At 37.6% G+C, this 13,161-nt stretch overlaps 1 protein-coding gene across 3 annotated transcripts in view; it reads left to right on the top strand.

The window, feature by feature from the left end:
* The window catches only part of LOC101837173 (contactin-associated protein-like 3), a 148,897-nt gene that overhangs the window by 31,817 nt on the left and 103,919 nt on the right, over positions 1–13,161 (top strand). For all 3 annotated transcript variants that reach the window (XR_005881046.1, XM_040756165.1, XM_040756164.1), the window contains exon 3: positions 9,481–9,674. Coding sequence is in view for 2 of the 3 variants with exons in the window: in XM_040756165.1 (XP_040612099.1) it covers positions 9,481–9,674 (194 nt within the window). In the remaining variant the exon portion in view is untranslated. The remainder of the gene's footprint in view (positions 1–9,480; positions 9,675–13,161) is intronic.

Genomic DNA, 13,161 nt, shown 5'->3' with positions numbered 1-13,161 from the left:
GTTGCTTCCACGTTCTGGCAATTACAAATAAAGCTGCTATGAACATAGTGGAACAGACCTCTTTGTTGTATGAATGGGCATCTTTTGGATATATGCCTAAGAGTGGAGTTGCTGGGTCTTGTGGTAGGTTTATTCCCATTTTTCTGAGGAATCTCCACACTGATTTCCAAAGTGGCTGAACCAGTTGGCACTCCCACCAGCAATGGAGGAGTGTCCCCCTTTCACCACATCCTCTCCAGCATAAATTGTCATTGGTGTTTTTGATTTTAGCCATTCTGACAGGGGTGAGATGGTATCTGAGAGTTGTTTTGATTTGCATTTCCCGGATGGCTAAGGATGTTGAGCACTTTCTCAAGTGCCTCTCAGCCATTTTAGACTCCTCTATTGAAAACTCTCTATTTAGTTCTGCAGCCCACTTTTTAATAGGGTCCTTTGGTGTTTTGGAGACTTGCTTCTTGAGTTCTTTGTAAATTTTGGAGATCAACCCTCTGTCAGATGTGGGATTAGTGAATATTTTTCCCATTCTGTGGGCTGCCTTTTTGTCTTGCTGACTGTGTCCTTTGCCTTACAGAAGCTTCTCAGTTTCAGTAGGTCCCATTTATTAATTGTTGATCTTACTGCCTGTGCTACTGGTGTTATGTTCAGGAAGCTGTCTCCTGTACCAATTCGTTCAAGGGTACCACCCACTTTCTCTTCTAAGAGGTTCAGTGTGGCTGGATTTATGTTGAGGTCTTTGATCCATTTGGACTTAAGTTTTGTGCATGGCGATAGACATGGATCGATCTGCATTCTTCTACATGCCAGTCTCCAATTATGCCAGCACCATTTGTTGAAGATGCTTTCTTTATTCCATTGTATATTTTTAGCTTCTTTGTCAAAGATCAGATGTTCGTACGTGTGTGGGTTAATACCCGGGTTTTCAATTCGATTCCATTGGTCTACCTGTCTATTTTTGTGCCAATACCAAGCTGTTTTCAGGACTATAGCTCTATAATAGAGCTTGAGGTCAGGGATGGTGATGCCTCCGGACGTTGCCTTGTTGAACAGGGTTGTTTTGGCTATCCTGGGTCTTTTGTTTTTCCATACAAAATTGATTATTGTTCTTTCAAGGTCTGTGAAGAACTGTGCTGGGATTTTAATGGGGATTGCATTGAATCTGTAGATTGCTTTTGGCAGGATTGCCATTTTTACTACATTGATCCTACCTATCCATGAGCATGGGAGATCTTTCCATTTTCTGAGGGCTTCTTTAATTTCTTTCTTTAAAGATTCAAAGTTCTTATGATACAGGTCTTTCACTTGTTTGGTTAGCGTTACCCCAAGGTATTTTATGTTGTTTGTGGCAATTGTAAAGGGTGATGTTTCTCTGATTTCTCTTTCAGCCCTTTTATCATCTGTATATAGTAGGGCTACTGATTTTCTTGAGTTGATCTTGTAGCCTGCCACTTTGCTGAAGGTGTTAATCAGCTGTAAGAGTTCCCTGGTAGAGTTCTTTGGGTCATTGATGTAAACTATCATATCGTCTGCAAACAGTGAAAGTTTGACCTCTTCCTTCCCAATTTGTATCCCCTTGATCCCCCTTTGTTGTCGTATGGCAATAGCTAGGACTTCAAGTACCATGTTGAAAAGGTATGGAGAGAGTGGACAGCCTTGTTTTGTTCCTGATTTTAGAGGAATTGCATTGAGTTTCTGTCCATTTAGTTTGATGTTGGCTGTTGGTTTACTGTATATAGCTTTTATTATGTTTAAGTATGTCCCTGTTATCCCAGATCTCTCCAAGACCTTTATCATGAAGGGGTGTTGGATTTTGTCAAAGGCTTTTTCAGCATCTAGTGAGATGATCATGTGATTTTTGTTTTTCAGCTTGTTTATATGGTGGATTACGTTGATGGATTTTCGTATGTTGAACCATCCCTGCATTCCTGGGATGAAACCTACTTGATCGTGGTGAATGATTGTTTTGATGTGTTCTTGGATCCGATTTGCCAGTATTTTATTGAGTATTTTTGCATCAATGTTCATGAGGGATATTGGTCTGAAGTTCTCTTTCTTAGTTGTATCTTTGTGTGGCTTGGGGATCAAGGTTATTGAAGCCTCATAGAAAGAGTTTGGCAAAGACCCTTCTGCTTCTATTGTGTGGAACACTTTGAGAAGAATTGGTATAAGCTGTTCTTTGAATTTCTGGTAGAATTCTGCACTGAGGCCATCTGGACCTGGGCTTTTTTTGGTTGGGAGACTTTTGATGACAGCTTCTATTTCCATAGGGGTTATAGGTCTATTTAAATTGCTTATCTGTTCTTGATTTAGTTTTGGCAATTGATAGCTGTCCAGGAAGTCATCCATTTCCTTTAAATTTTCGAATTTTGTGGAGTACAGGTTTTCAAAGTATGACCTAATGATTCTCTGGATTTCCTCAGAGTCTGTTGTTATGACCCCCTTTTCATTTCTAATTTTGTTAATTTGCGTGTTCACTCTCTGCTGTTTGGTAAGTTTGGACAAAGGTTTGTCTATCTTGTTGATTTTCTCAAAGAACCAACTCTTCGTTGCGTTGATTCTTTGTATTGTTTTCCTGGTTTCTACTTTATTGATTTCGGCCCTCAATTTGATTATTTCCTGGCGTCTACTCCTCCTGGGGGAGTGTGCTTCTTTGTGTTCTAGAGCTTTCAGCTGTGATGTTAATTCTCTGGTATAACTGTTCTCCTGTTTCTTCATGTGAGCATTTAGCGCTATGAACTTCCCCCGTAGCACTGCTTTCAAAGTGTCCCATAGGTTTGGGTATGTTGTGTCTTCATTCTCATTGAATTCAAGGAAGTCTTTAATTTCTTTTTTTATTTCCTCTTTGACCCATGGATGGTGCAGTTGAGCATTATTCAATTTCCATGAGTTTGTAGGTTTTCTGCAATTTGTGTTGTTGTTGAATTCTAATTTTAAAGCATGGTGGTCTGATAAGATGCATGGAGTTATTCCAATTTTTTTGTAGCTGCTGAGCTTTGATATGTTGCCAAGTATGTGGTCGATTTTTGAGAAGGTTCCATGTGGTGGTGAGAAGAAGGTATATTCTTTTTTATGTGGATGAAATGTTCTATAGATATCTGTTAATCCCAGTTGGGTCATTACTTCTATTAGCCCTTTTGCTTCTTTGTTGAGTTTCTGTTTGGTATTCCTGTCTAGTGGTGAGAGTGGTGTGTTGAAATCTCCCACTATAACTGTGTGGGGCTTTAGATGAGATTTAAGTTCTAATAATGCTTTTTTAACGAATGTGGATGCCTTTGTATTTGGGGCATAGATGTTCAGAATAGACACTTCCTCTTGGTGGGTTTCACCTGTGATGAGTATGTAATGACCTCCTTCATCTCTTTTGATTGATTTTATTTTAAAGTCTAGTTTGTTAGATATTAGGATTGCTACCCCGGCTTGTTTCTTGGGTCCATTCGATTGAAAAATTTTTTCCCAACCTTTAATTCTCAGGTAATGTCTGTCTTTAAGGGTGAGGTGTGTTTCCTGTATGCAGCAAAATGAAGGGTTCTGTCTTCGAATCCAATCTGCTAGTCTGTGTCTTTTTATGGGTGAGTTAAGGCCATTAATATTGAGGGATATTAATGACCAATGATTGCTCATCCTTCTTCGATTTGCGATGGTTGTTGTTGGTGGAATTATGTGTGGAATTTCACCCCTTTGTTCTTTTGGCTGTTGGTAGAGAGAGATTCTCTAATGCTTATGTTTTTCTGGTTGTAGTTAGCTTCCTTGGGTTGGAGTTTTCCTTCCAAAATTTTCTGTAGGGCTGGGTTAGTGGACACATATTGCTTGAATCTAGTTTTGTCATGGAATATCTTGTTTTCTCCGTCTATAGTGATTGAGAGCTTTGCCGGGTATAGTAGTCTGGGCTGGCATCCGTGGTCTCTTAGTGTAGGTAGAATATCTATCCAGGACCTTCTGGCTTTCAGCGTTTCCATGGAGAAATCAGGTGTAATTCTGATAGGTCTGCCTTTATATGTTACTTGACCTTTTTCCTTAGCTGCTCTTAATATTCTTTCTTTATTCTGTATGTTTGGGGTCTTGATTATTATGTGGCGAGGGATTTTTTTTGTGGTCCACTCTATTTGGTGTTCTGTAGGCTTCTTGTACCTTCATTGGCATGTCTTTCTTAAGGTTGGGAAAGTTTTCTTCTATGATTTTGTTGAATATGCCTTCTGCCCCTTTGAGCTGGATTTCTTCTCCTTCTTCTATACCTATTATTCTTAGGTTTGGTCTTTTCATGGTGTCCCATATTTCCTGGATGTTTTGTGTTAAGGATTTGTTGGATTTAAGGTTTTCTTTGGTTGATAAATCCGTTTCTCCTAGCGTATCTTCAACACTTGAGATTCTCTCTTCCATCTCTTCTATTCTGTTGGTAATGCTTGTATTGGTAGTGCCTGACTGTTTGTCCAGCTTTTCTATTTTCTGCCTTTCTTCAGATTGTGTTTTTTTAATGACTCTATTTCAGTTTTCAACCCTTGCAGTGTTTGCATTGCTTCTTGCAATTTTCTGTTTATCTGTTCGTCCGTTTGTTGCCTTTTATGAATTTTTTGGTTTGTTCTTTCTTCCATTTCTTGCATTTTTTGGTTTGCTTTTTGTTCCATTTCTCGCATTTTGTGCTTTGTTTCTTCTTCCATTTCCTGCCTTTTTTGGTTTGTTTCTTCTTCCATTTTTTTCATTTTTTGCTTTGTTTTTTCTACCATTTCTTGCATTTTTTGCTTTGTTTCTTCTTCCATTTCCTGTCTTTTTTGGTATGATTCTTCTTCCAATTCTTGCATTTTTTGCTTTGTTTTTTCTTCCATTTCTTGCATTTTTTGCTTCATTTCTTCTTCCATTTTCTGCCTTTTTTTCGTTTGTTTTTTCTTCCAATTCTTGCATTTTTTGGTTTGTTTTTTCTTCCATTTCTTTGAGGGATTTTTCCAATATCCTCTTTTAGGGCCTCTATCATTTTCATGAAAGTGCTTTTAAGGTCGTTCTCTTCTGCTTCGTCCGCATTGGAATGTTGGGGTCTTGCTGGTGTGGAGTCTCTAGAATCTGGCAGTGTCATATTTGTTTTTCTGTTGCTGACTGTGTTTTTGTATTGTCTCTTTCCCATCTCTTCTTCTAGTGGGTACAGAAAGAGCCCCTTACTGGTCTGGGGACCAGCGTTCCCTTTTGGTGGGTGCTAGCAAGTCCAATAATCTGGTGGTTCTTCTATTCCTTGTCCGAATGCTGGTCCTGATGCTGCTGGAAGAACCGCCGCTTCACTGGTCTCCCAGCCTCCTCTCCTTTCCTGGTCTCGTTGGTGTGAGCGAAGATCCGGAGTCTGGGGTGCTTGGCTCCCGGAGAGCTTACATTTAATCCACAAGCAGGAGTTGTGGTGTGTTGGGGTGCTAACTGGGAATAAAGGAGGCCTTTGAAACCTCAAAGCTCTCTCCTACTGACACATCTCTTCCAACAAGTCCTTACCTTCTAATTCTTCCTGAATAGTTCTGCCAATTAGAGACCAGAATTCAAATATATGAGCCTATGAGGACCATTCTTGTTCAAACCTTTCACTCTTTGGCCTCAAGGGCTTGTAATTATAATGAAAAATACATTTAATTCAACCTCAAAGTTCACATAGTATTTCACAGTTTCACGACTGTTTAAAAATCCAAAGCCTCTTCTGAAACTCAAGAAAATATTTGAGAAATTAAAATTAAAAAGCAAATTACATACTTGGAACAAACAATGACACACAATATACATTACCATTCATACATTACCAGGACCACAGTATTCTTTGGAAGAATGTGGAAGACTTTGGGACTTTGGACTAGAAAAGAGGTTGAATGCTGTAAACAGAGCTTAATGGACTACCCATGTTACTCTGAGCACTCTCTCTTCCAAGTTCCTACTAGAGTAGTACATTTATCCCTGCTTACAGCATTTAACCACTTTTCCAGTCCAAAATCCCACATTTCTCCAAAGAGTAGCATGGTCAGGCCTGTCGCAACAAAACTAGGATGAAGTGGACACTAAGTGTTTACTTTACAATCCTGGATTGGTTTCTTAGTTACTTTTCTATTGCCATGACAAAACACCATGACCAAGGCAATTCATAGAAGAAATAATTTAATTTGGGTGCTCTAGAGGGTCAGAGTCCATGAGTTTGATGGCAGGGACCATGGTAACAGGCAAATAGGCATTACACTGGAGCGGCAGCTCAAAGCTTATACCTGGCCTACAATTATGAGGCAGAGCGGGGGCAGGGGGGAAGCACAGAGGAAGAGAGGGAGAGGGGGAAGAGAGATTGAGATTAATGAGGATAGCATGGATTTTTGAAACCTCAAAGCCTACCCCTCCACCCGTGAAACACTTTCTCCAAGAAGGCCACACCTCCTAATCATTCCCCACAAGTTCTATCATATAGGGAAAAAGAACACAAATGTATGAGCCTATGGGGCCAATTTTATTCAAACCAACACAATAGGCCTATTTCAATTTTATCAGGTTAGATTTGAAGTTGTTAGTACAAGTATACATGTTTAGAATAATTGTACCCTCTTGATAAGTAGATATCATTTTCTTTGTGGAATAAGACTTTATATTATCTTCAGTAATTCTCGCTACACTCTACCTAATAAAACCAATGCAACTCTTCTTTAGGCTAGTGTTACAATGATAAAAAATTAGCCTATTTGAGCTGTTATATTCACACTGTGGTTCTTATAGTCAACATACAATTACAATTTCATTTACTATCTAATTTGATATCATTTCATTAAATGGTTTTACCACTTAAATTTAATATAATTATGTGTTAATGGTAAGTCTATTGCCAACTCTTTTTTTTATATTTATCCCATTTACTTTTGTTCATTTTCAAAGCTATTAGAAGATGCAGATCTATTTTGTAAGGAAATAAACTACATAAATTGATGCATATACACTGAGATCTGAGTTTCAGGTACAGTTCTTCTTAATCAACACAGTTTTGGGAGGTTGAACCTTCTCTGTTCAGCTTGAAAAGGTTGGAGGAAACAAAGGAAAATGCAAATGGGAGAAAAGATAGTTTCTAAAGCAAGACTTCTGTAGTGTTTTTTTAACTTGAAGAAATATAGTCAAAAGATTGAAGTATATGAACTGCTCTACATACACACACACACACATAGGTATCTGTATATGCACTCATCAGTGTTTATGTACAAGTATGTATGCTTAGAACTGATTTCTTTCTAATTGAAACCAGATATAAAAGACACATTATAATTCCCTTCAAAAGGGTGACTATTGGCAAAAAGATTGGAAGTTTAAGAATCTATAAATCTCAAATGTGGGAAAAGAGGAGGTAATTTCTAGTTGAGTTCATGTTCCTTACATAGAAAAACTTATGATCATAGTGGAATTCAGGCATTGTGGCACCCTACCACATGTCTGTCTGTCTCCCTTCCTTCTTATCTTAGGTAGTTTCTGAATAATTAGTATTTCTTCCATGATTTAAGGTTTTATGTGGAAACAGTGCACATTTAGAAAAAAACTCCATTTGAAACAATTTCTTAAAGGGAAGTGCTATGCTTCCCAATAAAGAGATTTGGTTATTTGTTTGATTTACCTACAGAACCCTTAATAATGTTTGTCTTAATATTTACTTTGCTTGCTTACATTTAATGGCCTTGGGTATCTCTTGACCCTATTAATCATCAGATGTGGTATAATGTGTAGGATGATGGTGGCAATGAAACTAACTCCCTATAATGTATGGGGCATTATTATGTAGAGACAGAGACAGAAAGAAGGGGAGAGAGAGAACGTGAGAATTGGGAATGAAGTGGGCTTTTGAAACTTCAAAGCCCACCCCTAGTGAAATACCTCCTCCAACAAGGCCACATATCCTAATCCTTCCTGTGTTGGCTAGTTTTTTTGTCAATTCGACACAAGCTAGAATCATCAGAAAAGAGTGAGCCTTAGTTGGGAAAATGTCTCCATAAGATTGGGCTATAAACATGTCTGTATGGCATTTTCTTAATTAGAGATAAATGTGGGAAGGCTTAGTCTATTTGAGTGGTACCATCCCTGAGTTGATGGTCCTGGGATCTATAAGAAAGCAAACTGAGAAAGCCATGAAGAGCAAATCAGTAAACAGCACCTCTCCATGGCTTTGGCATCAGCTCCTTCCTCCAAGTTCATGCCCTGTTTGAGTTCCTGTCCTTACTTTCTTCAGTGATGAAGTATGATGCAGAAGTATAAGTCAAATAAACCCATTCCTCCCCATCATGGTCATGGTGTTTTATCACAGCAATAGCAACCCTAACTAGGACACTTCCCATGTAGTTCCACCATGAAAAAGTCAACACACACTCTAGGACACCTTCTAGGTAGCAACATGAGACTGTCTAGCCTAAAGCATATATATGTAGAATAATAACATGGAGGCAGAAAACTTATAAAGTAGAAACTTAATTCAATCAGTGATGCATTATCAAAAAACATAAAATGATTAATAAATTGAATGAATTGTGCTTGTGTGGGGGTAATAAAGAGGAACAGATTTTGAAATGATATTTTGTAAACGTATGTAAATCAACTTTTATTGTTTTCATTAAGAAAATAGGTATAAGGTCAAACTATTGGATGCTTTTGGAGGGGAAGTAAGTTGCATAGAAACATCTGTTAACATTCTCAGCAAATGATCTAAGTTTTGTAGTTCCCGTTTCTCCTCCTTCCCTTGTTTTAAATTGTGACACATATGGCAGAACTTAATTGTTTCCTCAGAGCTCTGAAATTTAAAGTGGAAAAGCAGCAGGCAAAGCATGAGATCATGTAAGAATAAAACAGTGGCAGCTTGGCATTCCTGCCACAGTCCCCAGAACAGTCTTTAGGAAAGCAAGAGCTCGTCAAAAATTAACCTGTGCTGTTGATGAAACAATATAAAATGTGAGAGAAATCCATGGCTTCTTAGCATAATTTCACTCAGGCACTGAAGCATGTGTATAAGAACATTTGTTACAAATCACTCCTCTGCTTTTGATTGTCATTGTTCATAATGCTAGGAATCTTACCTATGGCTTCTCACAAGGAAAACCACCCCTCAATTCTTGATGATTCTTCTAAATGTCTGTTTTAATTAATGTATAAGTACTTTTGTTTATATAATGCACAACACTGTTCTTATACTTGGCAAAGGGCAAGTCCTGCACCAGCACACAGGCTGTTGAACACACCAGTTTCCAGAAGTGACAGAAATGATTAGTCTCCTATGTTACATCAAACACTTTCTGCACTCAGGGGAAAGCTGTAATATAAGGTGTCAGGGGTCACCTAGCCAATTATGAAAGCAATGCAGAACTCATTTATTTGCACATAACTTTTCTGCCTTTTGTTTCTAATGAGAATCTATGACCATCTTAAATTTACTACATTTACATCTTATAGTTTTCAATCCCTCTTCAGTAATTTCCTTATTTTATACTATTTTTCTACTTTTTTTGTTGTTCCAAAAAGGAGCTGGTGGATGGACACCCCTTGTATCAAATACGTACCAGTGGCTGCAGATTGACCTTGGAGAGCGAATGGAGATCACGGCTGTGGCCACCCAGGGGGGATACGGGAGTTCTGACTGGGTGACCAGCTACCTCCTGATGTTCAGTGATGGTGGGAGGAACTGGAAGCAGTACCAGCAAGAAGAAAGCATCTGGGTATGTTTGTTAATAGTAGTGATAATTGCTATATGTTACTGCATGCTGTTAGCAAACAGTGTTTTTAGCTGACATGTAACCATTGTACATATTCATGGAGGAAAACGTTATGTTTTGACACACATATACACTATGTGTTAACTAAATCAGAATATTAATCTGAGAAAATATTTTTTGATAAGAGTTCAAAAGTACAAGCAACAAAAGCAGAATTAAACATACAAGATGGTATCAACCTAAAAGAGTTCTGCACAAAAATAAACAGGTGACAAGACAACTCTCAGAATAAGAAGAGATAATTACAAATTATACATCTCCTTAAACAGACTCTTAAGGATTTCTTTAAAAATATTTTCCAACTGAATTTAAGATGTTCATTTTAAGAAAACATTGAAAGATCCTGTTGATATTATGCCCTTAAGTAATAGGTAAGTTTAAGAATAATGTAAGTCACCTACAATTTAGTTTTTCTTGTTTAACAAAGTCATTGCCTCTGTGTTGCTTTGCTTTAGTATATTGAATGCATCTTTTCTTGCTTCTCATTCAATCTCATTCTTCCAAAAGACACTGAAAATTTAGAATTTAATTGATGAACAATTCATGCTTGACAAGTTCAGGAAATGGGCTTTGAACTTTGAGAACAATGTAGGTTTTTTTTTTTACTATGGAGTACATTGCATTGAATAATCTATAATCTACAGATCTCAGCATGATCAGCTGTAATACTTTAGATTCCCTCAGAGTAGTGATGTTATATTCTGGCTTTGATTCTATTCTCAATTCTTTTAAATTTGTAAATATTGTAAATGTATTTATTTTTTAAAGATACATATATCAAATTGGGTATGGAAATATAAAAAAGTGTTTTCAATCTTACTTTACACTGACTGATGATATTTAAAATGTTGGTGACAATTTCCTCCTAAAAGTGACACTGCAAAAAGATGGATCTTATGAAAGCACAGCATTTGTAATTTGACTTTCTTTTTCCATATCAAAGAAAGTATAAGTGATGATAGGATCATGAGTAATGTTGTTCAGCATCACAGTTCAACAGGAAGCCTTCTGTCCTGCTGCCCAATGACAACATCATTTGCCTTTTACCCTTTGACTCTAGAAGGTTATATGCCTATGGAAGATAATGAAAGGGTATGGTTCTTATGAAAAAGTAGCAGCAAGTACAGCTCTCCAGTCTCATACCATGTAAGAGAGTGTCTTGGCAGAGTCTCTCATCCACACATCTTTGCTATGTGTAGAATAGCACTCCCCCTTCCCTCAAGCAGATATGCTGGGATTCCTAACTTGTAGCACCTCAGATTTGGTACTTTTTAATTGGAAAATTGGGCTTTAAGGATGTGACCAGTTAAATGAAGTCTGCAGAGTTGGCTCTAATCCAGTTATTGATGTCCTCACTAAAGGAGGATGTTGGGACCCACACAGAGGAAAAATATCATGAAGATACATAAGGAGGATAGCCTGTGAAGAAGGAAGTTGGGTGTGAAGAAGCATCTGAGGCAGCAAAGAGCTAAGAAATGACATGACTGACCCCTTCCTACAAGCAACATGACAACCTTATGTGGTAGCTAGTTTTAAATGTCAACTTGATACAACCTAGAATCATCCAAGATTAAGAGTTGATGAGGAGTTGTCTACACTGGGTTAGCCCACAAATGTGTCTGTGGAGAATTGTTTTAAGATAGCTGTCATGAAAAGATTCATATTCAGCATATTGTAGGTGGCATTCCTTAGGCAGGGAATTCTGAAGTATATAAGAGTAAAGAAATTTAGCTGAATGCAAGCAAACAAGCAAGTATACATGCATCCATTTCTCTCTGCTCTTGACTTTGAATGTGATATAACTGGGTGTTTTAAGTTCCTTCTACCTGGACTGACTTTGTATTATCCTGGAGTACAACCTGAAGTAAGATAAAATAAACCCATACTCCCGTAAGTTGCTTTTTGTCAGGATCAAAACTAAAAATAAACAAAAACACTGATTTTTGAACCTCTGGCTTCCAGCAGTATAGCTGTCTAGTTGTACTTTGGAATCCTATCTTTAGGAAACTTGTCCTTATAGAGACTATATATCTTGAAGCCTTTGCTGAATTAGTGATTTGAAGACATATCACCTTCAACATTGCATTTCTTGAATAACCACATGGAAAGAATAACCTCAAAGAAAAATGACTTTTCCCATCTTTTGGACATGTTTGAATGAAAACAAGGGCTCTCCTCTATTGCTAAGCTAAGTGGTGTTCGAAGATAGAACTTAGTTTTATATCTTCTTCATCCTCTTACTTTAATTGGGAAACACTCACACTAGTGAATTCATTTCCTGCTTTGACTCACTGCACAGAATTTTGTGTGTTGAGCAAAATGTTAATGCCACTGAGGATATGGAACCTATAAAACAACTTAGTTATAGACAAACAGTCTCCAGACACTTGGGAGTAAAGTGAGTCTTGGATGAGTCTTGAAGAAAACATCACAGTGTAGAGTATTAGAAAGCAATTAATGAAGGCATCACAGAAAGGTGAAGTAATGTGAGCAAACGTGTGGCTAATGCATAAGACACAAAGCAAGCATTTAGATATGAGGTGTGTGGTCCCACCAAGATGGGGGAATGGGAGGGCTTTGAGCAAAGTTGCATGACTGTCCTTGAACTCACAGAGATCCACTTGCTTTGCATTAAAGGCATATTTCAACAAGCGTAGCCAAAAACGTTGTCTTTATAGTATTAAAATATTATTCCTTCTGGTGGTATATACATATAATCCATATAATCCTAGTACTTGTAAAATTGAGGTAGAAGGGTTGAGAGTTAGAGTTCAACCTGGGTTACATAATGAGACCCTGTCTCAGGGGTGGAAAAGCATATTTTAAAAATGCTGTTATGCAGTAAATGTTGGGTGCAAAGAAACAGCATCTTTTGGAAAACATTCAAGTGATAAGCCAACTCTTCTAAAGTAGCTGTGACCATGAAAATAAAAGTTGGCCTTAGAGAAATCACCAGTGAGCATCAGAAACAATGTAAAAAGAAATCAGTTTTGTTCTGCAATTTAAAACTAAAAGTATGTTTGGGATCTGAACTCTATTGCTTATTTCGTATTGCTTAATGTCTTTATTAGCCATTCAAATCAGATGGTTTGTCTTTCCTTCAGAGCCTAGAACATTCTAAAGCACAATGTCATTCTTTTTAAGAGAGAGAAAAAGAAATCACTTGATTATTGGAAAGAGATCCCCCAGGGAGCTATTGTACTCTACTCTGCAAAAGCTTCATTAGTCAAACCTGTGAAGAAGAAAAATACAGTCACACTCAGGAAAGGTTTGTGCTTATTTTGTCAGGAAGTTTGTAATGATTGCTGCAAAGTGTTCAAGAATTTAACACAAAATAGCTCTGACCATATTATTCCCCACCCTTTCCTTCCAGAATAATAAAATCTAAAATGGTCAATAAATTTCCATTCATGTGACTTTTTCCACCTTT

Source organism: Mesocricetus auratus, unplaced genomic scaffold (assembly GCF_017639785.1).
Source record: "Mesocricetus auratus isolate SY011 unplaced genomic scaffold, BCM_Maur_2.0 Super-Scaffold_100013, whole genome shotgun sequence".
Lineage (NCBI taxonomy): Eukaryota > Metazoa > Chordata > Mammalia > Rodentia > Cricetidae > Mesocricetus > Mesocricetus auratus.
This window is presented reverse-complemented; position numbering and strand designations above follow the sequence as displayed.